A 26,467-nucleotide genomic window follows, 5' to 3' on the forward strand; every position below is an offset into this window, starting at 1 on the left:
AGGTGCCGCAGTGTCGCCCGCCTCCTCCTAGCCTCAGGGCTCCTTCTCCGCCGGTGGCCGCACCCGCTCCGGCCACGATGAGCTTCAGCGGCGCCGACGCGCTGCTGGGCGCCTTCGCGCCGCTCCACGGAGGCGGCAGCTTGCACTATGCACTGGCTCGCAAAGGCGGCGCGGGCGGAGCGCGCTCTGCAGCCGGCTCCTCCAGCGGATTCCACTCATGGGCGCGGACCTCCGTGAGCTCCGTGTCGGCCTCCCCGAGCCGCTTCCGAGGCGCCGGGACTACCTCCAGCACCGACTCGCTAGACACCCTGAGCAACGGACCGGAGGGCTGCGTGGTGGTGGCGCGCAGTGAGAAGGAGCAGCTGCAGGTGCTGAACGACCGCTTCGCGGGCTACATCGACAAGGTGCGGCAGCTCGAGGCGCATAACCGCAGCCTGGAGGGCGAGGCGGCGGCGCTGCGGCAGCAGCAGGCGGGCCGCGCAGCCATGGGCGAGCTGTACGAGCGCGAGGTGCGCGAGATGCGCGGCGCAGTGCTGCGCTTGGGCGCGGCTCGCGGCCAGCTGCGCCTGGAGCAGGAGCACCTGCTGGAGGACATCGCGCACGTGCGCCAGCGCCTGGACGACGAGGCCCGGCAGCGCGAGGAGGCCGAGGCAGCGACGCGCGCACTGGCCCGCTTTGCGCAGGAGGCCGAGGCGGCGCGCGTCGAGCTGCAGAAGAAGGCACAAGCCCTGCAGGAAGAGTGCGGCTACCTGCGGCGTCACCACCAGGAGGAGGTGGGCGAGCTGCTCGGCCAGATCCAGAGCAGCAGCGCCGCGCAGACGCAGGCCGAGGCGCGCGATGCCCTCAAGTGCGACGTGACGTCTGCCCTGCGCGAGATCCGCGCGCAGCTTGAAGGCCACACGGTGCAGAGCACGCTTCAGTCCGAGGAGTGGTTCCGAGGTTTGCAGGCGCGGGGGGCAGGGAGGAGGGGCGCCCCCTAGTGGTCGGACATCGAGAGGCAGGGTGGTGTGACCTAGGGGGTCGGTGGAGTCGGCCTAGAGGGCTGGTTGGATGGTGCGGTTGCTCAGGTTCCCCCAGCAAAGGGCACGCCCCTTAGCTAAAAAACAGTTTTACTCTGGGTCTTTTGTGCGGCACTCCCCGCCTCTTCCTCCCCACTCTAGGTTCTCCTTTGGCCTTCTACAGGGTCCTTGTATCTGTCCTTCAATTCTCAGTCCTCTCTGCTCCTTCTCCCAAGTCAGGGTAACCCCTCGACTGTGAGTCAGCCCCACTTCCAACAGGTTCCCTCTTCCGCTCCAAAGCGGCGCCGGCTTCTAGTCGTTGGGGCCGGGGAGGTCCCTCATTGCCCCTCAAAGTAACATCCCTTCCCCGTCCAATGCTGCCCATCCCCCTCTTCTGCACACTGCAGGGGACCCCATTCTCCTGACACCTATCAGGCCCCTCCCCGCCACAGTCAGAGAGGGTGAGTCATTCTCACATTCCCTCTCCCCAGGAAGGCCATCATTACAACCAATTGGTGTGTGAGGCTGAAGGGGCCAGGGGGCCCTTGAATGTCCTCTCTCCCCTTCCTGAAAGCTGGGAGCCTCCCAAATCTATCTCCCTCCCCCACCTCCACGCCACCCTGAGTCAGCTAGGGTGCAGCTGCTGCAGCTCTGAAGCTGTGTCCAACACCCGCAGGGTGACTTTGACCCACACTCTGCCCTCTCTGGTTTTCATTCCTTTTGGGATTAGAAGGGGAATGGACCGACTGGGCTTCTTACCCTGGGGCGTTCCACGCTCCTTAAAACTTCTGCATTGTTCTTGGGAGAGGGCACAGAGGCTTCAGTGATTTTCAGAGAAGCCTGTGATACACAGTGGGTAAGAATCCTCACCCATTTGGATGGTCTCTAAGTCTCTGGAAGCACTAGGAGGGAAAACCAGAAAAGCTGGGGTTTGGGTGCATGGCTTTTCTGGTTCCTGCCTCTCCTCTGCGGTAGCAGAACCACCCCTCCCCCATCTCTGCAGCAGCAAGGCTCCTCCCAGAGCAAGCTGCCCTCTTGGACTTTGCTCTTCACCCTGGCAGACCATCCCAGGACTTCTGGATCACTCTTCCTCCTCAGCTCCTAAGACTCAGGTCCTGGGTATCATTATCTCAGGATTCAGGATGCTCACAGTCAGGAGGTTCACACTAGATCTCCAGACCCACTCTGGCCCCTGAAGCCTTCTGGGAACCTGCAGCCTGTTGCTCACAGGAGCCAGGGTGTGGCTGCCATGGGCACAGGGGCTCCTGTGCTAGAGAACGCGCAGCCAGGGGGAGGAAGGGACAGAGGAGCTGGCACACGGGCCTCAGACTCCACAGGGATTTGGGCTCTGCTATGGCTCCATGGCTCCCAGAGCCCTAATGCCTCTAAAGGTCATAGGCTCATTGATTTGTTCAACCCCAAGCTTGAGGTTAAGCTCCATGGGCCAGGTTTCATAACCCCCCGCACTGCCAGCCTTTGTTGGGGAGGTGAACCAGAAGGGCCAGAAGAAATAGGGGCTTCTTTGCTGTGCAGGACCTGAGGCCTGCGTTTGGGGAGTCGGGGTGTGATCTTTGGAGCCAGATACACACTAGATTTGAACCCCAGTCCTGCTGCTCAAACTGGCCTGCTGGCCTTGGACAGTGTCATCCGCCTGTCACACAGGAGAGGATGAGTGAAGCATCCACAATAGCCCCTGGCACTCAGGAGGTCCTTAACCCGCGTGTGGCCCCTTCCAAATCGTTGTGTCTAACCCTGTGCCCTGCCTCTCTCCCCCCCAGTGAGGCTGGACCGACTGTCCGAGGCAGCCAAGGTGAACACAGACGCCATGCGCTCAGCACAGGAGGAGATATCTGAGTACCGGCGCCAGCTGCAGGCCAGGACCACAGAGCTGGAGACGCTCAAAAGCACCAAGGACTCACTGGAGAGGCAGCGCTCTGAGCTGGAGGACCGTCACCAGGCTGACATCGCATCCTACCAGGTGGGCAGGGGTGGGGCAGAAAGCCAGACCACCTAACCTTGCTGGGTGACCCTGGACAAGTCACTGTCCCTCTTTGAGTGGAGAGCATAGGCCTTAGAGTCAGACATGCCAGGGGTACCTGTATGTCTTTCTAGCTGTGTGACCCTAAGAAAGTTATCTGCCTCTCTCTGTGACTGAATTCTCTCAATGCAATTAAAAAAAAAAAAAAGCCTCCTTTGCAGAGCTATGAAGATTAAAGAGAGAGATGAACTTCTCATGAGATGAGTGAGAGACAGCAGAGTCTTGGTCCTGGTGGGTGTTCAGTAAACAGTAACCAGTGTCTGAGTGAGGACAGCCTGGGAAGGCCTCAGTAGATACCTCCCACTAAAGACAATGATTGAAAGAAAGTGTCTAAAAATTCTTTTAGAGAACTTATTATACAAGCAGTATGTGGTTGTTGTAGAAAAAGAGGCTGCTTTTTGATCAGCCACGGTGGTTGCCTTTAAGCAGTGGCTCTGGGGCTTGGGTCGGGGAGAAGCCTCAGCTCGTGCTTAGCGTGCTTCTGTGCATGGTCTCAGCCATCAACGGCAGTTGCCTCCCGAGCCTTTACTGTGCAGGTGCTTTGGAGCACTGGGCAGACAACAGGGAGCCAAAGCAGACAAGTTCCCACTGAGCCCTTTCTAAGCTTAAGATCTGTAAAAATTCACCCATCATCCCAATGACCTGTGGTAGCCATGGTCAGTGTCTGGCGTGTTCCATTCCAGAACACTCCCCAGGCTGAGGTTATACACACAGTGGGATGTTTGTTCCGGGTCCATGAATGAGGTCCCGAAGCTTTCACAAGGTGGGGCTGGCCTGGGCCTCTTTGGGTTTGCAGAGCCCACTCCAGCCTCGCTGGTGCCGAGGTCTCCATGGTGACTGACAGCAATGCATGTGTGACTTCTCCTCCCCAGGAGGCCATCCAGCAGCTGGATGCAGAGCTGAGGAACACCAAGTGGGAGATGGCAGCCCAGCTCCGAGAGTACCAGGATCTACTCAATGTCAAGATGGCTCTGGACATTGAGATCGCTGCTTACAGGTGAGGGGGCCGGGGGGCCTTTGGGTGGTGGGAGCCCTTGTGTTCTTAGAAGGAGAAGCCTTGGATTTTAAGATCTGCAGTGAGGTAGCCTGCTGTCTTAGAGACCAAAAAAAAAAATTTTTTTTCTTACTATTGTGAAATGTATACAGCATAAAATTTACCGTTTAGCCATTTTAAAGCCTACGGTTCAGTGGCATTAAAACTATTTACATTGCCGTCCAGTCATCACTATCATCTACCTCCAGAACACTTTTCGTCTTCCCACACTGAAATTCGGTGCTCATTAAACAAGAACTCCCTGATCCCTTCCCCTCCCTCCCCCGAGTCCTGGCCACCATTGTTCTGTCTTCTGAGAAGCAAATATCTTGAGCGCGACTTAGAGGGTCTGACAGTGATTTAGAGGGTTAAAGCTCCCCACCCTCTTCTCAGATTCAGCCAGCCAGAGGCCTGTCTTGGGAGAGAAAGGAGGGACTTGAGTTGTCAAGGACCTTTACGACTCTACCTCTTAAAGAGATTCTTTTCATTCATTATTTCATTGAAACCACCCTCTGAGGTAGAAACTCTTAATGACCCTGTTTTTACCAATGAGGAGACTGAGGCTTGAAGAGTTTGAATGGCTTTGCTAATAAGGTCACACTTCTAGTGGGTAGGAAAGTGTAGGAACTCTGTCCCTACTCTATTCCTAAAATTCAAAGGATGAGAATATAACAACAGAGCCTTGAAATTCAAATGGGAACATTCTAATACCTTTAAAGCCCAGGTTTATAAATGTGGAATTTCTTGCTCATACTCCCCCCTTTCTCTTAAACAACATTTTGAGGGACAATACATGTAAATTTTGTTAATATAGGCGTTCTCTCTTGAGGGCCATTTTTCAGAGGAAAAAAAGTTTAATAAGTGGTAGCCTTAGTTGAATTAAAACAAGAGCAATGCCATTGGGGTACAGATTCTGGTAGTCCTTGGGATGATCTGCTAGTGATCTCCTCCAGTCTAAGTGCCCACCATTCACATCCCTTCTTCCACCAAACTATGTATCACTACACACAGGGGGTCTTCGGAGTAACCCAGGAAGCCCCCTACCTCAGTGATCGACTTTGAGTTAATAGTAACATGTTTCATTATCCATTCTGCAGAAAACTCCTGGAGGGTGAAGAATGTCGAATTGGCTTTGGCCCGAGTCCTTTCCTCCTTCCAGAAGGACTCCCCAAGATCCCCTCCGTGTCCACTCACATCAAAGTCAAAAGTGAAGAGAAGATCAAGATGGTAGAAAAGTCAGAGAAGGAAACTGTGATTGTGGAGGAACAGACAGAGGAGGTCCAAGTGACTGAAGAAGTGACTGAAGAAGAAGAGAAAGAGGCCAAAGAGGAGGAAGGAGAAGCAGTAAAGTCTCCCCCAGCAGAAGAGGCTGCATCCCCAGAGAAGGAGGAGGCCAAGTCACCAGCCGAGGCCAAGTCCCCAGAGAAGGCCAAGTCCCCTGTGAAGGAGGAGGCCAAGTCCCCACAGAAGGAAGAGGCCAAGTCACCAGCTGAGGTGAAGTCCCCTGAGAAGGCCAAGTCCCCCGTGGAGGCCAAGTCCCCAGAGAAGGCCAAGTCCCCTGTGAAGGAAGAAGCCAAATCCCCAGAGAAGGCCAAGTCCCCAGTGGAGGCCAAGTCTCCAGAAAAGGCCAAGTCCCCCATGAAGGAAGAGGCCAAGTCCCCAGAGAAGGTCAAATCCCCAGTGGAGGCCAAATCCCCAGAGAAGGAGGAGGCCAAGTCCCCAGAGAAGGCCAAGTCCCCAGAGAAAGCCAAGTCCCCTGTGAAGGAAGAGGCCAAGTCCCCAGAGAAGGCCAAGTCCCCAGTGGAAGCCAAGTCCCCTGTGAAGGAGGAGGCCAAGTCCCCAGAGAAGGCCAAGTCTCCTGTGAAGGAGGAGGCCAAGTCCCCAGAGAAGGCCAAGTCTCCAGTGGAGGCCAAGTCGCCAGAGAAGGCCAAGTCTCCTGTGAAGGAGGAGGCCAAGTCCCCAGAGAAGGCCAAGTCTCCTGTGAAAGAGGAGGCCAAGTCCCCAGAGAAGGCCAAGTCTCCTGTGAAGGAGGAGGCCAAGTCCCCAGAGAAGGCCAAGTCTCCTGTGAAGGAGGAGGCTAAATCCCCAGAGAAGGCCAAGTCTCCTGTGAAAGAGGAGGCCAAGTCGCCAGAGAAGGCCAAGTCTCCTGTGAAAGAGGAGGCCAAGTCCCCAGAGAAGGCCAAGTCTCCTGTGAAAGAGGAGGCCAAGTCCCCAGAGAAGGCCAAGTCCCCAGTAGAGGCCAAGTCCCCAGAGAAGGCCAAGTCTCCTGCGAAGGAGGAGGCCAAGTCCCCAGAGAAGGCCAAGTCTCCTGCGAAGGAGGAGGCCAAGTCCCCAGAGAAGGCCAAGTCCCCAGAGAAGCCCAAAAGCCCTGTGAAGGAGGAGGCCAAGTCCCCAGAGAAGCCCAAAAGCCCTGTGAAGGAGGAGGCCAAGTCCCCAGAGAAGCCCAAAAGCCCTGTCAAGGAGGAGGCCAAATCCCCAGAGAAGGCCAAGTCTCCTGTGAAGGATGAGGCCAAGGCTCCTGGGAAGGAGGTCCCAAAGAAGGAGGAGGCCAAGTCCCCTGTGAAGGAGGAAGAAAAACCCCAGGAGGTGAGAGCCAAAGAGCCCCCAAAGAAGGCAGAGGAAGAGAAAGCTCCAGCCATACCCAAAGCTGAGGAGAAGAAGGACAGCAAGAAAGATGAGGTGCCCAAGAAGGAGGTTCCAAAGCCCGAGGAGAAGAAGGAGCCTGCTGTGGAAAAGCCCAAAGAACCCAAAGCTGAAGCCAAGAAGGAAGAGGCTGAAGATAAGAAAAAAGCAACCACCCCAGAGAAGGAGGCTCCTGCCAAGGGGAAGGAAGAGGCCAAGCCTAAAGAGAAGACTGAGGTGGCCAAGAAGGAACCAGATGACGCCAAGCCCAAAGAACCCAGCAAAGCAGCAGAAAAGCCAAAGAAGGAAGAGACGCCGGCAGCACCGGAGAAAAAAGACGCCAAGGAGGGGAAGGCCACAGAAGCCACGAAGCCTGAGGAGAAACCCAAAACAGAGGCCCAAGCCAAGGAACCTGGCAAGGAGGCCTCCACACCTGGGAAAGCCAAGGCTGAGAAATCCTCCAGCACAGACCAGAAAGACAGCAGACCTGCAGAGAAGGCCGCAGAAGATAAGGCCACCAAGGGAGAGAAGTAAGGTAGGGAGAAGGGATCGTTCAGAGCAGCCAAAGAAACTCAGGGGGGTCTGGGAGCTCAAGGATCAGTATCACAAATTTTCACTTTTTTCTCTCTTTTCTTTAAGAAGAAACTCTGCTTAGACAACAGGCCCTCCTTCACCAAACAGGAATTTCTATTAGCAATATGTTAGCAAGAGAGGGTCCTCCCAACTCCCAGCCCCATGGCCCAAACCCTCCCTAGGCGATGGGCAATTATGTTATGATAGCTTATGTAGCCGAATGTGATATATGCCGAATGCCACACGTAAACACTTGACTATACAGACTGCCCCCTCCTCTCCAAATAAGTGCATTTATTTCCTGTATGTGCAACTGACAGATGACCGCAATAATGAATGAGCAGTTAGAAACACATTATGCTTGAGATGTCTTAACCTATTCCTGAATGCCTTCTATTTTCCAAAGGGGTGGTCGAGTCCTTGCCTAAAGCTCTCTGTCCCAGAAGAGCTGCAGCAGGTGGGGCTGGGCGCTGACCACTGTACCACGCCAGGGCGCACTTTTCCACTGGAATCCACTTTCAATTGCTTCTGTGCAATAAAACCAAGTGCTTATAAAATAGAAATGTGACTGTTGTCATTTCTTCCTTTCCCCTGGATGGGCTGGGGGATGGGCAAGGGAGGTCTTAATTTTACACTTGAGAGTGCGCGGGACTGGGAGGGAACAGGAAATCTTCTGCACGTCCAGGACTGGTTACGAGGCTGCCCTCAGGCTATTTCCTGGGCACAAACCCAGGCACTGTGCTCAGTGCTTTGAAATCTTATAAACAGGTGGCCTGGTGTGTGGTTTCTCCACAAGGTCCATGTACCACCTATATAAGCATCTGGGCACCTTATAAACATGCAGACTCCTTCATTCCACCAACCTCTGAATTAGAATCTGAGGGGTTGGCCTGGGACACTGCAGGCGTCACCGACTCCCACTTGGTTCTAATGCACACTGAAGTCTGGGGACAGGTGAGGTCCTGGGGACACGGAGCCATCTATTTAAGAGCTCTGCATATGTCCTTGTTTTGTAAGGAGGGATGAGCTTTCTGAATGAGGGGCTGTATGTAGCTAATTCACCTGTACTGAAGACTACAGTCACCACTATTAGGAACAATTTGTTAACAGTCGCCTAATTGGACTCCAACATGCTTCTCTGGACATGCTTTTGAAACCTGCAGTGCTCATGTGGATTTATGTGGGGTCTTTAGTGTAAAAGTTTGACCTCATGACTTAACTTCTAGTAACTAGAATATGGCAAAGTGATGGGATGTCATTTCTGAGAGGAGATTACAAACAGATTCTGGCTTCTGTTTTGCTTCTTCTCCATTGCTCTCTTACTTGGTCATTCTGCTGGAAGCCAGCTGCCATGTGGTAAGCTGCTCTGAGGATAAGGCTTCAAAAGGCCAGGAGTGGAAAGAGCCAACAGCCAGTGAAGAACAAGCGTCCTCAGAACAACAAGAAACCGAATCCTGCCAACAACCACGCTGTCGAACATGGACAAAGATCCTCCCCTGCTGAGCCCCAGACGACACCAATTGTAGCTTTCTGAGAGGCCTTAAGGAAGAAGTGCCCAGCTAAACTGCACCTGGATGATAGATTTCTGCTGTTTTAAGCCACTAAGTTTTGGAAAAATGTGTTCCATAGATCATGTGGCTTTGACATCATAGGGAAACATGATACGTATTAGAGTTACAAGGGCTCTCATGAATCATTGCCTCAGCCAATGTCTACAGAAGACACGAAGGGACTTGTCCGGACTAGAATCCAGGTCATCAGTTTCGGTCACCACTTACTGGGCATCCCCAGGACTGGGCTCTGGACTACACATTTTATGTCCACTGCCTAATAACACAGCCCAATGGAGCAAGCGCTATTGAACTTGCATTTCTCAGTCGAGGAATCTGAGGCTTAGAGAAACAGATCTTGCCCAAAGTCCAGAACCAGGAAGAGGTGGTGCATGGATTTAAATTTGGGCCTGTCTGACCGTAGAACCCAGGCTTATCCTTACTCAGCGGTCCTGCCGCCATCCTCTGTGAGAACGGGTTACGTGGCCACCCCTAAACCAAGTGCTGGAGGTATTTAGATGATCTCCTTCTCATGGTAGCCCCAAGTGGCACAGGCAGGGCAGAAGGATCTGACCAGGATGCCCTCTCTCTTCTGCTGTTGGCCAGAGGCCTCTTTCCACTCCTGGCCTTTTGAAGGCTTATCCTCAGAGCAGCTTACCACATGGCAGCTGGCTTCCAGCAGAATGACCAGGTGAGAGAGCAAGGGAGAACAAGTGAAACAGAAGCCAGCATCTTTTTGTAATCTACTCTCAGAAATTACATGGACATGCTCCCAGTGCTGTAGGCAGGAGTCACCCGTCAGACACCAACCAGACCGACTTTAACCATCTGCCAAACAAAATCACCCTCCCTCTGGGAGGATAACAAACCTTAGGAAAAACCAATAGAGTCAATTTGCTATGGAATTGCTTGTCAGACGTTAGAGGCCTGGGGGACGCGGGTGGAATGTGGAAGGAGCCGACTGCTTTGGGAGGATGTGCCCTTCCTGCTGGCTAGCTGTTAGCTCTGCAGATACAGCTGTGTTGATGAAGAACATCCTTCATTTTCCCCCAGGGAGACTGTTTCAGAAAGGAGAGGTTAGGTTCTGTCTGTAACGATAAACTACATCTCACTGGCTTAACACAAAAGAAAGCATCTTATTCACTCATGCTATAAACCCCTGGGTGGGCTGGCAGGGGTCTCTGATCATGGTAGGTCGCTCACAGACCCAGCTAACAGGGGATCCATCTAGACGCAGGCTTCCAAGTTCACTGAGGCAGGAGTGAGTGGATGTGGCAAACCAGGCACGGGCTCACTCTTCAAGCATCTACCCACAAGTGATACAGGGCTCATCTGGCAACACTTCATAGGCTAAAAGCAATCCATGTGCTTTTATCCAACATCAGAGTGGGTGGGAAGAGTCGTCCTACCAAGTGTGGAGGACAGTGGGAATTCTTTTAGGGGAAAACAAACTAGTTTAAGCAAAATACTTGCTACTGATATTTAATAATGATTCATATAACGTTAGCTTACATAACCAAGCAGTTCAAGAAGGCTGACTTGTTTCACATACAGCTAGATCCAAGGGGGATTCTCAAGTGATGTCCCCAGGATGCTGTTACGCGTTCTCCATCTCTCAGCTGTCTTCAGCTGTCCTTCAGCTGTCCTCTATAGAGGCTTCATTCTCAGGCAGGACTTCTCCAAGTGATCTCTAGAAGCTTCAGGCTTACATCCCATCTGCTTAGTAAACTCTGGAGGTCAGGGTTGGGGGTGGGGAAAACTCATTTTCAACATTCCAGGAAAAAGTCCAGGGTTTGTTCTTATTGGGTCCCTCAAACTGAAACTTAAGAGTTTGGGAGGTGTGTTCTGAAAGGAAATTAGAGGACTGTTACCAGAAGAAACCTGGGTGGGGAAGATCCTCTGGAGAAGGGAATGGCTACCCACTCCAGTCTTCTTGCCTGGGAAATCGCATGGACAGAGGAGCCTGGCGGGCTACAGTCCATGGGGTTGCAAAGAGTGGGACACAACTGAGTGACTGAACCTTCCACTTTTTCACTTCACCAGAAGGAAAAGGGGTGGATGTCGGGCAGCAACAACGATAAACGTCCACAGTGGCTTGAGCGCTTGTAGCAGGAGATCCAAACAAGCAGCAATACCCAGTTGTCCGTGGGTGTGCAGAGAATCCTGAACTTTCTGGAACTAACAGTTGGAAAGGAAATTGAAAAAACTTTCTGGGAAGGCAACCTAATGAGATGTATCAAAATCCTTAAAAGGTTAGATACTATAATGAAAGTATGCCGCTTTCAGGAAGGTACCCTAAATAAGCAGGTACAGAAATAGTAAAAATACAAAATATATTCACTTTATGTTTTAGAAAAATGAAAAAATAATTTGAATATACAATAACAGGAGATTGGCTAAATAAATTACGTCTATGTTAGTAAATGTGTGGCAGAGAAAAAGAAAATAACTTTTTAATTTATAATTTGTATTGGGCTTCCCTGATGGCTCAGTGGAAAAGAATCTGCTTGCCAATGCAGGAGACAGGGTTTTGATCCCTGGTCCAGGAAAGATCTCACAAGCTGAGAAGTAACTAAGCCCACATACCACAACTACTGAGGCTGCGCTCTAGAATCCGGGAGCCACCACCCTGAAGCCTGTGCGCCCTAGAGCCTGTGCTCCTCAACAAGAGAAATCATCTCAAAAAGCCTGAACTAGAGAGTAGTCCCTGCTCCGTGCAACTGGAGATAAGCCTGAGCAGCAGTGAAGACCCATATAAATAAAAAAACTGTAAAAAGTAATTTATGTCAATGAGACCTAACAGGTTATCTACAGAACACTCCATGCAACAGCAGAATACACATTTCTTCTCCAGTACACATGGAACATTCTCCAGGACAGACCATATATCTTAGGCCATAAACAAGCCTCGATAAATTTAAAAGGGTTGAAAATGGAAAAGTATGTTTCCAATCACAATGGAGTAAAATTAGCAATTAATAAGAGAAAGAAATTTGGGAAAGTCACAAATATGTGAAAGTTAAATAAAACACTCCTAAAAAGCCAAAAGATCAAAAAAGAAATTGGCAGGGAAATTAGAAAAAGCTCTGAGATGAATGAAAATGAAGATAAAACATATGAAAACATGCTGGACAGAGCTAAAGCAATGCTTAGAGTGAAACTTAATAGTTGTAAATGCCTCCATTTAAAGAGAAGAAAGATGTCAAGTCAATAATCTAATTTTCTACCTTAAGACAATGGAAAAAGATCGAACTAAACTGAAAGCGGGATTTGAGTAGAAACGAATGAAACAGAGAATTGAAAAATAAGAAAAAAAAATCAACGAAGCCAAAAATTTGTTCTCTGAAAGATCAACCATATTGACAAACCTGTAGCTAGACTAATGAAGAAAAAAAGAGAAAAGAGTCAAATTATTAAAAGCAGTATTGAAAGACAGAACATTAACACTGACTTCACAACAAGGATTATTAGGGAATGCTGTGAGCAACTGTATGTCTACTCATTAGATAATTTAGAGTAAATGAACAAATTCCTAAAAAAGACATAAATTACTGAAAACTGACTCAAGAGGAAACAGAAAATCTGAATAGACATGCCTTACAAGTAGAGTAAGGCATTAAATAACTAATTACAAATTACCACTTTGAAAGGGAGAGGGAAGTGGCAACCCACTCCAGTATTCTTGCCCGGAGAATTCTGTGGACAGAGGAGCCTGGTGGGCTGCCGTCCATGGGGTCACACAGAGTCGGACACACCTGAAGCGACTTAGTATGCATGCATGCACTGGAGAAGGAAACAGCAACCCACTCTAGTATTCTTGCCTGGAGAATCCCAGGGACAGAGGAGCCTGGTGGGCTGCCGTCTATGGGGTTGCACAGAGTTGGACACGACTGACGTGACTTAGCAGCAGCAGCAGCAGTATTTTGAAAACTACCCACAAGGAAAGGTTAAGGCTGATGGCTTCACTGATGAATTTACCAAACATTTAGAGAAGAATTAACACCAATCCTTCTCACCCTTTCAAAAAATAAAAGAGGAAGAAACACTTTCTAACTCATCTTTGGAGGTCTGTGATACCCTAATGCCAAAGTCAAAGAACCACAGCAAAATCACAAACTAATATCCCTTGCAAAATGTAGATATAAAAATCCTCAGCAAATGCCAAAAAGGCAAATCCAATCACATATTTAAAAAATTATACACAATGGTCAAGTGAGACGGTTCTATATAAGAAAATCAATTAATATACCCCCTTAACAAAATGAAGGAAATGGAAAAAAAAAACAAAACCAAGATGCACATAGCATATCTGTGGCAGAAATGGACCCACTGGTCAGTCTGACACCAAGCTACGCCTCTCGACCACCACAGTGCTCTTGGCGTACAGTCTGACGCCAAGCTACGCCTCTCGACCACCACAGTGCTCTTGGCGTACAGTCTGACGCCAAGCTACGCCTCTCGACCACCACAGTGCTCTTGGCGTACTTGTGTCGTTGAAATGAACAAATGGCCCAGGGAGAGTGCTGGCTTGAAGCTATGCTAGCCTGAAGCTATTCTTGTGGAAAGGGAAGCCTTGGAGGCAGGTAAACCTTGCTGGGCTCGCACCTTGGGTGGGCAGTTAAAGAACCCTGTGAGCAACGGACAAGTCATTTAACCCTCTGAGCCTGTTTCCTAACATTTGTAAACATGTAGGGAATGTGAACCCTTGGCCATGTGTTGTAATTAAACAGGACAGTGAATGTAAAATCATAATTAGCACGGGGCCTGACACAAAGTAGATGCCTGACACCTCTTTGATCTCAACAGAGAGGCTGCTAATACCATGGAAAGGCCAGAGCTGGGGCTACGCAGACAGGGAGGAAAGTTCCTTTGGAAGCCTAGGCAGCTCTGCTTCATTCTATGGATAAGGTTTTTAGCTTTGTGATCAGCAGGAATGCTCTTAAAACAGAAGGGGTCTTTGGAGTATTTGCTGAGAAAATAATTGGCAGGGAACAAGCTTGGAAAAAGGGACGAGAGAGACTAGGAGATACTGAGAAAGCAAGAACATGGGTAGCAGCTTTAAAATGGCAAGGACCCTGGGCTGAGACCAAGGTGTAGGAGGATGACAGAAAGGGGCTGCTGTATGGGATGTGGTTCAGAGAAGCTCAAGGCCAAGAAGGAAGCTTTGAGGTCCTCCCAAGCCAGGCCCCTTCCCCCTAATCTGCCCACTGGAGATACAAATGGCTTGGTTCAGTAGCTCAAAGGGGCTGGATTGTCTTGGGCTTCTCGCTAGTTTTAGAACCCTAGTTCTTAAGGCCAAAGGATTCTTTTGTTCAGTTTGCTCCCTTGAAGAGGGGAAAACCTCTTCTAGAGGGTGACTGGCTCTGACATCTTCTGCCCAGGAAGCAGAGCCTCCTCCCAGCCCTCACAGGCTGTCTCTACAACCTTGTCCCAGCTCTCAAGAGCCGAGCTTGTGTGCTGAGTCAGTCTGGCCGCCTTCCAGTCGAGAACAGAGTAGAGGCTGCAATGCAGGGGCCATCAAAGGAACTATTTTTAGGCCCCATTTCAATCTTATTCAGCACAGGCGGTGAGATGCAAGGCCTGAAGGTGGCCAGACCGAGGGGGATGCCGGCAGAAATCGTCTCAGGCAAGTAGGTCAGGGAAAAGACAAAGAAATCTCAGTACAGGAGAGAAAGAAGTGCCTGGAGGTTCAGGCAAGAGACACAAGAGGGGTGCTTCTTACAGGGAATCATTACTGTATCACTGGAGGAGTCACGAGAAAAAATGCGGAAAGTGCAGTGACTTCCAAAAAGAGACTAGGACAAAGTGTACCTGGGGAGCTCGTTAAAAATACACTTCCCTGGCCCATCTGAGGTCGACCGAGTCCAAATATTAGAGTGGGGCGTGGGGACGTGTTTCTAGTCGCTCCCAGGGTGCGTGATTCTCACACACAATACAGTTTGAGGACCCGTGGGCTGGAGAGCATCTACCTCTAGAATTTAAAGGAATGATCCAGGCCGAGGGGAGGGAGAAGCCCCGGAGGAGCCTTCTCTTCTCACTGGGCTCAGGCTTCTGTCAGTAAAGAGCAGGGCCCTGGGGAGGCCAAGAACCTCCTAGGTTCTGCCTCAGAAAATCCTTGTCACAGGGATACTCAGAAATCAGCTGAGAAGATAGGAGCAAACAGCTCTTATACCAGAGGTCCACAGTATCCAAGGGCAACTGGTAAAATCCCATTTAGAGGGGCCCTTCCTGGCGGTCCAGTGGTTAAGACTTCACCTTCCAATGCAGGGGGTGCGGGTTCAAACCCCTGGTTTGGGAGCGAAGATCCCATTTGCCTTGTGGCCAAAAAGCCAGAACATAAAATAGAAGTTAAGATTGTAATAAAATCAACAAAGACTTTAAAAATGGTCCATAATGGGGAAAAAAAAATCTAAAAAAATTCCATTTATAGTGGAAACCAAACTTCACCAAACCAAACTTCAAAGTGTGTTATGGGAAGGAAAAAATCCATGTGATTGGGAATATCATGGTAAATAAGATTTAAGTACATCAATTTTTTTTGTTGTTAGATTTATGTATGTTGAAAACTGCTAAAAGAATAGATCTCCAAAGTTCTTAGCCCCACACCAATCTCCTCCCTGCCTCATCTATGTAAGGTGATGGATGTGTTAACCTTATTGCAATAATCATTTCTCAATGTATCATGTATCATGATCCCTCTGTACAACTTAAACTTACACAGTTATATGTCAATTATATCTCAATAAAGCTGGAAAAATAAAACTTTATTTCATTTTCTAATTAGTGAACTTTATACCTGCAACTCTGTAATAATGCTTCAATATTTTTTACATCTTTGTATCTTATTTCTCAAAATAAACCAGGAGTTGAGTATTGATTTTTTGGTGGGGGGATGGGGCATAATTTTTCTGACAAAACTGTTTAAGAGCACTGTAGGCTATCCTCTGTTTCTGTCTGACTTTTGCAGAATTATAAAGGAGATAGTTTTTTAAACATTTTAGAGGGCGTTACCTATTTCCTCAGGACTTCTCCTAATCCTCTGAGCATCAAACCAGTATTTCCTGAGGTTCCTTCGTGCCGTCACCCTGAAGCCTCTCCTCTGGAGTCCCCGGCTCTCACGCTGCCAGAGCATCACTGGACAGCAGCCCTGCCCGAGACCCTCCGGCATCACTCTCATCGACTCCATGGCACCTGCAAGATCCACGGTTGTTCTCTGGGACATATTTGTCTGTTTTCGTTGTGCTGTCAGATGTTTGCAACATCCACCAGCCAGGGGAATTTGGCTGCTGGAGACACCGACAGGGTCAAAGAGTGAGGGGACGGGGGAAGAAGAGCTTTTGGTTTTTCTACTAGGCTGACTTTGGCTTCCCCTGCCACCCGCTAACAGCGGGGACTTGGATGACAAACGTGAAGACAGTGAGGGTCTGCTGCAGAGCTGGAACGGTTCTCTCTGCTGTTCTTGGCCAGCCAGGAAAGCTATCCCCATGTGCGCTTTCACGCCGTGCCTCGCTCCCACCTGCCCTCTCGGACTGCAAAGCCACCCCCTCTCCCCAAGGAGCCGCAGACAAAGGCCACTTGGTCAGGTGACATTTTAATAGGCTACAAATAGAAAACCTGTCCTGGGAGACTATCAAGAGCCACGTGTGCGCCCGAACCGGAAGCAGAGGCGCAGCACTTAGGGTCTGCGGCGAAACAGGCCGAGAGCGACGTCAACGATGGCTGAAGAATCCTTGAGGGTGGTTATATTTAAATGGCTTTATCCTGCTGGGACCCCTAGAGAAATAGGAGAAGGGAGGCCAGTTAACACCATAACCTTTGGGCTGATATAACGAATGTATCCACACAAGGGACTACTATGAAGCTGTGAAGGAAAAAAATAAAAGACTGGTGTAAGGAAAGCAGACCACAGAACAGTATGAAAGATATGACAGCAGTTCTGAAAAAACGTCTTCATGTGCCCCCGAAGGCATGAAGTGCCCACATGAGCCTGGAAGTGCCCACTGACGACAGGCACTTCACGGGGCAGGGGGCGTGGGCACCCTCACTGTTTACAGTGTTGTTATGCAAGTTTGTTGCTGTTTTTATGTTTAATAATAAACATTTTTTATTTACATCTATGATTAAAAAAATATAAATTTAAAATCCTCCTTTGTAGGGAGATTCCCATGCAGGTAGGAGTTTACATGGGAAAAGAATCTGTACTAAGCGCCTGCCAAGGGCCTTGTGTTTATACTTGCTACTTCAGAGATGCTATTTCTTTCATTTCAAAGATTTTAAATGAATGCAGGCTTAGGGATGTGAACCACCTGATATTAGACAGTCAGAGAGTCTCACAGACCAAATTCAAAACCAGGTCTGATGCTACAGCCTGCTGGCACAAGAGGCTAACAATCACAGCCAAAGCCTGGACCCTGTGACATTTAGGTGCTTCAGCTCAAGTCTTGGGCCCCTGGGCAAAAACTTCACGCAGGGTTCTTTTCCACACGACTGCATGGTGAACAATGTCCCGCTAAAGGGCCTCTCTCATTCTTCTGCCTGTGACTGACTTTCAGTGGCAACCAGAAGGTGACACCTTGGATCTTGGTCTGAGGGAGGGAGGGTGAGAGGTAGTGTGGGTGTCTGCCGGAGGGAGAAGACTGTATATCATTTTTGCCACACTGCACAGAACGGACTTAAAGGAGGGCTTATTCTGCCTGGACCGTGCTTGGCACTTGACAGGCTCCCCTGGTTTAATTTCATGCTACCAACACCACCTGAGTGGATACAGTTTTACTGATGAGGAATCTGAAGCTCAAGAGCTTCAGACCCAGATCACACAGGCAGCAGCTGCAATCAACCCAGGCTTTTCTGGCCCCAAAGTCTTTTCTTAAAATGATGTCATGAACCTTCCCAACACTAGAAGGGTACAGAGTCAAGTCAGGTAAATTGAGGCATACAGCTGATGGAGACCCCACAGCCTGAAGGTAGCCAGCCCCAGGCAGAGCCAGACCTCGAGTGTCCTGCGGCCCAGGCCAGCCCTTTGCAGCCCAGGCCCTTGACCTGATCCCAGTGGTCAGGGAGACTCCAACCAAGAATCTCACATCCCACATCTCATCAGTCATGGAATTAACTGGATCTGGGTAGCCAAAGGAGCACCTTCCCAGAACACAGTGACAGACGAGCACAGCCTGGAGAACAAAGCAGTTCAGGAAACGGGTCCTGTGGGAACCACCAGACAGCAAAGAACAGACACTGGCTGCGTGAGAATTTCCACCTTGGAAACGAGCTACAGCAGGCGGGCGCGGGGAAGAGCTGAGGTCTCACTTAAGACAGACCAGGGAGAGCAAGCCCAGAACACAGCGCCACCTAGCCGTCAGCTCCACCTTGCAGCCACAGCGGGGCTGGAGCTGGCTATTATCAACTAGCACAAGAAGCCAGGCCAGGTGGAGGCGCCAGACGGAGGCGGGAGGACGTGGGACAGCCTCCAGGGGCGGAGGCCGGCTGTGTGAGAAGGTGAAGGCGGGCAAGGCACCTTCCAGACTGTTAGAGAACACAGCGATGTCCTCACTGGATACAGACTATAGCCCTTTGTGACACCATTCCTCCCCAGACTCCTGCCCCAAAGGGAAGGGATGCCTGAGGAGTGTGGGCTCCGGGGTTCTGAAATGGACTCAAAGAACAAGACCATGAATTAAGGGATGAAAGGGAAGGAAAGGACCCAACACCAAAGCGGAAGGAAAAGCAGCCAGAAGTGCGGGGCCTGCAGACACACTAAATACCAAGCCGCCAGGGCCTGCGGGCATTTTCTGAGGCTCCGTCTGTGCCAAGATCCATTCTGGAAGGTCTACGTGAACTACCTCTGCTTCGTCACAAGTTAGAAGGTAAAGCTTCCATTTCAGCCTTTGGGAAAGGCTCAGAGCTGAGCTGAAGTGGCTCCTTCAGTCACCCAGCTGGTGAGCAGGCAGCAGAGGCCGCAGTGTGTGTGTGATTTCACAGCTGGCTCCTCTGTGACGCCTGACTGCCTACAGCTGTGGTCCTCCTGGATGTGGGAGCGCCGCAGGGAGTACAGCAGACTCTGGGGACTGGGGGAAGGCATGTCTAGTCTGTATACAGGGCTACAGCCTGCATCTATTGAGGACATCCCTGTGTTCTCTGTAGTTTACAAAGTTCATTTGAATCATAAAAAACCTACTGGCTCCCACAGAAAGCAGAGAAAAGGAAGTGTAGTCAAGTCCTCTTGCTCACGCAGCATGAGGCCCACCTCTGGGGTGTACATGTGATGAACTAACTGGACTGGGCTGGGCTGATAGGACAGGGGCCACAGGCAAGTTTTAGGAAGGAGGAAGTGAGCTCTCTCCGGGAAATCTGGCAGCAAGATGTTAATTTCCAGTGAAAGGACACCAGAGCACCTGAGGACACATGTGCCCTCTGTGCCAGGCTCACTCTGCCCCACGTCCCTGTGAGAGGCAGGGCTGGAGGTCCCGGGGCCCTGTCCCTCACCTGAAAAGCCGCAGACACATCTTCTCCTGGGGAAATTCCTTGGGCCCCTCCACGCTGTCGTCATGGCTCTCTGTCTCCAGGTAGACGTCCAGCAGCACGCACAGGCGCTGCAGCTGGTTGGTCAGAAGCTGGTGGCCGGGCCGCGGGCCGCACAGCTCCTTGTAGCACACGTTGACCTCGCTCTCCATGGCCTATGGCGGGGGTGGTGGGGGGCGGGCAGGGAGGGGAAGCCAGAAACTCAGCACCACTTGCAGGCCAGCTGGGTCTCATGGTTTCACAAGAACCGAGCCTGGGCCTCTGCAGATCAAGCCAGGCTGGCTTGTCCTGAGGCGCCCGCTCCTCAAGACAATGGAGTCTTCCTGATCTGACCTGGAACATTTCCTGCCTTGCATGTCCACAGCCAAAAAGAGCAAGATGGACAGAGGAAGAATCTCAAGATCAGATCCAAATGGGAAAGTGTTAGGTTTCAAAGTGTGCTCCTTGGCTATGGAGTCAGATCCATGGCCATAACAGTAATTAACACGGGCAACGATTTCATACTCCGTCTCGTTCTTGTTCGTTTTACATTTCCACATAAGCCTGAAATGACCTTTCAAGGCTGGTCTTGTATTAGCCCTGTTTTATAAGCAGGGTGAACCTGTGGATCCCAGGCTAGTAAGGGGCTGACAGGGGTCTGAGCACTTCACTACACCTTGCAGCCTCTAGCACATTCTACAATCCCAGCAGCATCTGCCCTGGAACTGCGCCAGTGCCAAGACCCCAGCTACTACTGGTTCTGCCCCACCGCCCCCCACCCCGGCCTAAGGAGGCTCTCCCTGCTCCTCCCATCACCCTCTGAGGACCTTACCCGAATATTGTCATCGTTGTTGTTGGTTTTCTCCCCTTTCCAGTTCAGACAGAGCTGGAAAATGGGTGGGATGGAGGAGTAGCCAGGGTTCAGCACCACAGCAGCCTGGAGCTTAGCTGGGAAAGGTGGGGAGAGGAGGAAAACGCAGTTGAGAGCCGGCTTGCCAGCCACGACCACCTCCCTGCTGGAACCCTGAGGCCAGCTCTGTGTCTCACATTAGTCCAGGTGCTCAGAGCACACTCTGCTACCAACTTTTACTTTCCGCCTGCTGCTGCTAAGTCGCTTCAGTCGTGTCCGACTCTGTGCGACCCCGTAGACGGCAGCCCACCAGGCTCCCCCGTCCCTGGGATTCTCCAGGCAAGAACACTGGAGTGGGTTGCCATTTCCTTCTCCAGTGCATGAAAGTGAAAAGTGAAAGTGAAGTCACTCACTCGTGTCCAACTCTTAGCGACCCCATGGACTGCAGCCCACCAGGCTCCCCGTCCATGGGATTCTCCAGGCAAGAACACTGGAGTGGGTTGCCATTTCCTTCTCCAGTGTATGAAAGTGAAAAGTGAAAGTGAAGTCGCTCAGTCGTGTCCAACTCTTAGCGACCCCATGGACTGCAGCCCACCAGGCTCCTCCGTCCATGGGATTTTCCAGGCAAGAGTACTGGAGTGGGGTGCCACTGCCTTCTCCATTACTTTCCGCCTAGAAACTCCAAAGTGGTACTGTCAGGCTGCAGAAGGGGAGGTCCTGTGACTGGGCCTCAGGACACAGAGATGTGGGGAATCCTGAGTCTGGTTTGCCCAGTTCTATTTACTACTTTGACAGAAGTCTGTTTTAACTGGCATTTATTTGCCAGCAGGTTAAGGATTTTCCCAGTGAAGGCGCCCTGTCTGGTTTTCAACAATCTTGTATGCCAGATGTCACATTATAGTCAAATGTATTTTCTCTGTTCTTTATCTATCTTGTTACGTGAAGCTTTTTGATAACCAGCGTTTACCGAGCACCTACTGTTTTCCGAGCACAGTGCTGAGCCCTTTTGCCCACATTTTATTTCATTCTGATAACGATTCTCATCCCATTTCAGTTAAAGAAACGGAGGCTCTGACAGAAACTTCCTAAAAATCATCAAACAGCCGCAAAACAGCAGTGCTGAGTTTAACCAGAGCTACCTGGTACCAAAGCTGTGTTCATAATCATTAAATGAGATATTTGTATTTTTTAACATACTTATTTTTTCTCTGGTGACAGCCTTTGTCTTTTTCAATACGATAACCTCTCCATCAATGAGCTAAGTGCTTAGTCACCCTTTTTCATTATTTATGGGGGCGGAGGGAATGAACTCTCATCCACTAGTAATTCGAATAAATTAATAGAGAACAAGAGAGTGTAGGTTAAGATAACTCTACCCTGACAGTCACAACATTTATGGAAAAGTGACATTTTACTGTTGTTTCTGTCATAATAGTTTTGAATGTATTTCTGGGTTTATCTCTCGTCCACCAATTTTTTTGTTTTTAATCCATACTATGAAATTATTGTCCACTTATTTATTTAAAGTTCACTCTTAAGTTTTCAAATTCTATTACAACACACCTAATAAAAATTTAAATGATTACATTCATCCTTTGTATGAATACAGGATATTTGTTATTTTTCCAAGCTCTGTTCCCCTCATCCAGGAAGCAAAAGCGATGTCTTCAATGATTTCCCACTCTCGGGGCTTGGAAATTTCTTGGATGCATAGTTTTCTGTGCCCTTTCAAAACAGCACTCTGCGTTGTTTAGGGATGAGGTTTGAGTATTTTTTAAAAGGAGAGAAGACAGAAAGTAAACGCAAAATTCCAAACAGCAGTCACCCATCATGAGGGTGAGAATGAAGTGGGATCAAGGAGCCTCCACTGTATCTGAAGTTATCTAATTTCCTCAGAATATTTCTAAAAACATGCAAAGTGAAGAAACAGGGGTAGAGAAACGTGAACATCAAAGAGTGTTTAACCTTTCATTTCTCACACTATCTTGGAACTACAGACAACTCCCTCCGCCCTGCAGCCTCAGCACTGAGCCTCTGGGGTGGGATCCAGCAGGCTGAGCCAGACCCGCAGAGGCTGGGGCTGGACGACAGCCCCACAGGCGCTATCGGGGTGGGTCCAGCTGGAAGCTTTGGCCGATCAGATGCCAGGACAGAGGTGAGGAGTCAGAGCTCTCAATGCCTCCCCAAGTGAGTGCAGGGACTGCAAAGAGGGAGGAGAGTCCTGCGCTTCACAGCCTGAGAGTGACAGCCCTACCTTGAAGAGAGGACGAGCAGGTCTCTGATTCTAAGGGTAATGAAGCAAAGGGGCTCAGAACTCAGGCTCAGAGATTTGACTGGGTGTGTGACTGAGCATCACCTACAGAGCGGGAACGTCACCAGCGCCGGGACCGTGGTGACGATTAGCTGAGGCGGGACTGTTGCAGAACAAGTCCTGGCTGAACGCTGCCTCTCACAGCCGAGACTGCTAAGTCCCTGAGGCAGGAGTTCAGATCTTTAGCTTCCTTGGGCCAGCTCCCAGGAAGGTTTGATTCTCAGCGGCTCCCCTCACCTAGAGCCACTGTCATCAGCAGAGTGGTTACCTGTGCCCCTCTCCACGAGTGCCATGTAGTAGAGATTGGTGTCCCCGGCCAGTCCCGCCTCTACGATGTCTTTGGTGAAATGCAGCTCCTGAAGTCACCAAGGACAGGGGGGTGAGCTGTTGGTGCCTCCTGTCAGACTGCCCCGCCCTTCGGGAGGAGCAGCAACAGAAAGGAGACACGGGTCTGCTGTCCCCAGGACAGTAACGGTGGCCTGTCGCCCCCGCCAACACCTACCGTGTAGTCCTCATGGGCAATCGTCACCCACTTCACCAGGCGAGAGACGACCTTTGCAGGGAAGAGGTAGTGGCAGTCGCTAGTGACCGGGACAATGCCATGCTCTAAGAGAGAGCAGGACAGGGGGCGTCACAGGTGGAAATCGGCCGCCACAGCTGGGTAACCGCCACCCTCTGAAGGGCTCAGATGGCCCTGCTGGCTGTCTAGGTACACTCGGTACTCAGGTCAACACGGGCCAGGAATGGAGGCACGTCAGCCTGACCTTCGCCCAGTGCTTGTGCTTGCGGCGGGACCCAGTCCCAGCGCTCGAAGCGCTTCATCCTCAATGCAAAGGAAAACCCCCTGCAGCCAGAACCAATGAGGTGCCTCTGTGGCAGTGAGTGTTAATTAGATCAAATAGCCGAGAGGGCTGTTCTCGCAGCTGACCTTGTACGAGGAAGGATTTAAGTCTTCCTTGCCAGTCACTCTAGAGAAGAGCAGGAGGGCTGCTCCAGGGCTAATTCCTGCTGGTGTTTCAATAAGCAAATATGCCAACATGGTCCACGCTATCCAGGATGACAATTATCCAACCTTGGGACAAAACAAACTCCACAATGCTGATGGGGAGCCTAGAGAAACCAGAGTCCATGTGGGGCCTCCAGACGGGTGCTGGGAACTCAAAGCCTTTCCTGACAGTGGCTCTTTTTTTTGACGTGGACCACTTTTAAGGTCCTTATTGAATTTGTTATAATATGGCTTCTGTTTTGTTTTGGATTTTTGGCTGCAAGGCATGCGGGATCTTAGCTCCCCGGTCAGAGATAGAACCTGCACCCTCTGCGATGGAAGGTGAAGTCTTAACCACTGGACCACCAGGGAAGCCCTGAGCGGCTTTTTTCAGATTGGAAAGATCTTAACCCTCCTTCACTCGTGCCTGACAGGCTGTGACAAGTGTTTACAGAATGAATAAACGAGAAGCCCCCACATGGCCACCATCTTGGTCAAGGATCAGAATCACTTGGGAGCTTATGGTGAACCCTGGGCTCAGCCCCGGCCTGGAGGATGTCAGCTCAGGAGTCAATGGAGGGAGGAGGCATGGGTCACGGAACAGCTGTATTCAAGTAAGCCGAGCCCAAGCTCTGCAGAAGCAGGGCTCTGTCTTGTGCTCGTGGCTCCTTCCCCAGCACTACACTGGCGACCCCGAATGAATGAGGTTCCGTTAAAATGCACAGCAAAGTCTGCCATGCGCTGACCTAGCATGAGTGCTCCCGACCAGTGCTCCAGACCAATCCATTAAGATGGACTCCCTAAAGGCTCTGGGCGGGCCGAGACAGCCTTGTAGCCCTGCGGGGAGCTCACACCTCTGCTTGGTGGCCTAGAGCTCTCCCCAGTGGCCCAGCTAACACCTCTCTTCAGCAAGAGCCAGGGAGCCAGCCGACTCTGTCATCAGGATTCGAGATGTCTGAGCGCGGGGCTCCGTGGTCTTTGTCCTTGTGCTGAGTGGCTCAGGCCACAACCCTGACTAACACCGCTTACCCAGGGAGGCAAACTGCTTGTGGAGGGCGAGGCGGGACTGCACCCTGGTCTTCAGCAGTTTCATGGTGGTCTCCATGTGACTGGCGCTCAGAGAGTGGTCTGTGATCACAGTGTGCTGTGGGTGACAGAGCACAGCACACGCGTGAGTGCTCCCTGTGCCTTCCTCCTGCCACCCCTCTCTCCCAGGGCCCGCCTGCCTGTGGCGGCCAGGACCACCCACGTCCTGGCGTAGATGTCTTCTGGGGATAGTAGGGTCTCCCTAAAGTGGGGGCCAGAAACCAAGTCCCAGCAGGAATGATACAAGCTGCTGGGATCTTAAGAGGCTGGGGGAAAGGAAGGCTTCTGCTGAGGTGCCAGTTGCCCTGGGGTTCATTTCTGGTACCTTTGTACATAAGACCAAGGAGAAGGAGCACCGGGAGCCATGGGACATGCAGGGCAAGGATCCAAGTTACTTTGACCTGGGCGGGTAATAGGCTCAGGGTGAAAGCAAAAGATACCTAAACGCTTGGAGGCCTTGGACACTTTAGAGTGAAGGGAGGACAGGTCACAGCCCAGAGGGCTGGCATTCTGCTAGTTTCAAGTCCCAGAGGCCATCAGAAGCCCTTCTGGAGTCTGCAGAGAAGGAGAGGAACAGGGCTCCTCAGCCAAGGGGACTCAATCAGTGGACACACCTGAGGCTGCTCTTTGGGGAAGTGAAGGCCACCCAGCTTCTGCACCCACAAGTAGGGGTGACCAAGGTCAAGTACGTAGTCCCTCAAAGTCAGGATGCTGCACAGAAGAACAAAGAATGGAATGAGTTTAGAAGTCACTTCTGCAGTGGTCCCAGGGCATATACCTCATCCCACCCTTTCACCTCCCCTAAACAGAACGGTCCTGCAGGCTCAGCGCGCTCACAGCCAGGCCGCCAGCAAGGCCTCTCAAGTTCATCAGTTCCCTGCTGTGAATTTTCTCTCTCCCACAGCCAATTTTCTCTTTTTCCCTGGCAGTCTTCAACTCATTAGCAAATCTCAATGAAAAGGCAGTGTACTTATCTTTTCATCAGTCTGGCAATTTATAAAGTATTTTCTAAATTTTAATCCTCAAGAGAACTAAAACGTTAAACACATCTCTTACCACATTCCCAGAGTTTTGACCCTTCCACCCTTCCCCATCCTTCTCCAGGGCCTCATAAGCAAGAAAGGACAGGTGTCCCCTTCTCTGGATGGAGCACTCCCTCTTGCTCCACCATTTCTCCACCCCCCACCCCCACCCCCGGAAGGCCTCTGGTCCTAACAGGTCTCCTGCTTTGGGTTGAGTCACCAGAGAAACTCTGAAGTGCACAGGCTGGAAGAGGAGGAAATGCTGCTGACTCACCCAACTTTATCGAATTGATACTGATTGGCTGGATTTGGAGTCTTCTTTCCATGATCCCCAGGGTACAAGCAGCTCAGGACTGAGTCAGGAGACAGCAAGTCACTGGAGGAGGGAAAAGACTGCAATGAGAACACCAGCCAAGCCCTTGGCTCGATGCAGATGTGGCCATCTGGGGGTGGTAACGCCCTCTCCCACTGATGAGAAACGGCACCTTTTACTGAATGCTTCCTGCAGTCCAGACCCCGTATATGCCTGAGGTCATCAGATCCTCACAACCCTATGAAGTAGGGAGGATTAGCATTTCCATTCTATGGAGGAGAAACTGGAGGCTATGAAAGATACAGCAAGCCCAAGCTGACACTGCTAGTAAGCGCTGGAGCAAGGATTTACCCTGTTCCATCAAAGACAGTAATACTATTAATCACCATTTTTGTTTGTTTTTGGTGCAGATCCCGTCTCTGGTTGAGGAACCGCGGCCCCTGCCTTGAAAGCATGGAGTCCTAACCACTGGACCACCAAGGCAGTCCTTTAATCAGCAATTTCTAAAGAAACCTGTCCCTTCAAGAAGTATACAGTGACCAGAGCCTTTCCTCAAGGGAGCAAAACCCTGTGACACCAGAAATAGGAACAC

At 50.7% G+C, this 26,467-nt stretch overlaps 2 protein-coding genes across 7 annotated transcripts in view; one reads left to right on the plus strand and one right to left on the minus strand.

The window, feature by feature from the left end:
• Positions 1-7: 7 nt before the first annotated feature.
• Positions 8-7,827, plus strand: NEFH (neurofilament heavy chain). The gene is made up of 4 exons (XM_061385280.1): positions 8-939; positions 2,777-2,976; positions 3,909-4,033; positions 5,167-7,827. The coding sequence occupies exons 1-4, from the start codon at positions 78-80 to the stop codon at positions 7,223-7,225; spliced, it is 3,246 nt and encodes a 1,081-aa protein (XP_061241264.1). The 5' UTR covers positions 8-77; the 3' UTR covers positions 7,226-7,827.
• An 8,562-nt stretch (positions 7,828-16,389) lies between these two features.
• Positions 16,390-26,467, minus strand: part of THOC5 (THO complex subunit 5) — a 30,788-nt gene continuing 20,710 nt past the window's right edge. For all 6 annotated transcript variants that reach the window (XM_061385286.1, XM_061385284.1, XM_061385285.1 and 3 more), the window contains 8 exons: positions 25,837-25,938; positions 25,155-25,251; positions 24,484-24,598; positions 22,972-23,075; positions 22,738-22,825; positions 20,141-20,256; positions 19,294-19,484; positions 16,390-16,587 (listed from right to left, as the gene is read on the minus strand). In XM_061385286.1, the coding sequence (XP_061241270.1) occupies positions 16,524-16,587; positions 19,294-19,484; positions 20,141-20,256; positions 22,738-22,825; positions 22,972-23,075; positions 24,484-24,598; positions 25,155-25,251; positions 25,837-25,938 (877 nt within the window). In that variant the 3' untranslated portion in view covers positions 16,390-16,523. The remainder of the gene's footprint in view (positions 16,588-19,293; positions 19,485-20,140; positions 20,257-22,737; positions 22,826-22,971; positions 23,076-24,483; positions 24,599-25,154; positions 25,252-25,836; positions 25,939-26,467) is intronic.

Source organism: Bos javanicus, chromosome 17 (assembly GCF_032452875.1).
Source record: "Bos javanicus breed banteng chromosome 17, ARS-OSU_banteng_1.0, whole genome shotgun sequence".
Classification (NCBI taxonomy): Eukaryota; Metazoa; Chordata; class Mammalia; order Artiodactyla; family Bovidae; genus Bos; species Bos javanicus.

Coding starts and splice junctions, on each gene's coding strand:
- NEFH (XM_061385280.1), top strand. CDS start 78: ATGAGCTTCAGCGGCGCCGACGCGCTGCTGGGCGCCTTCGCGCCGCTC. Junction 2,977..3,908: donor CTGACATCGCATCCTACCAG/GTGGGCAGGGGT, acceptor TCTCCTCCCCAG/GAGGCCATCCAGCAGCTGGA. Junction 4,034..5,166: donor ATTGAGATCGCTGCTTACAG/GTGAGGGGGCCG, acceptor TCCATTCTGCAG/AAAACTCCTGGAGGGTGAAG.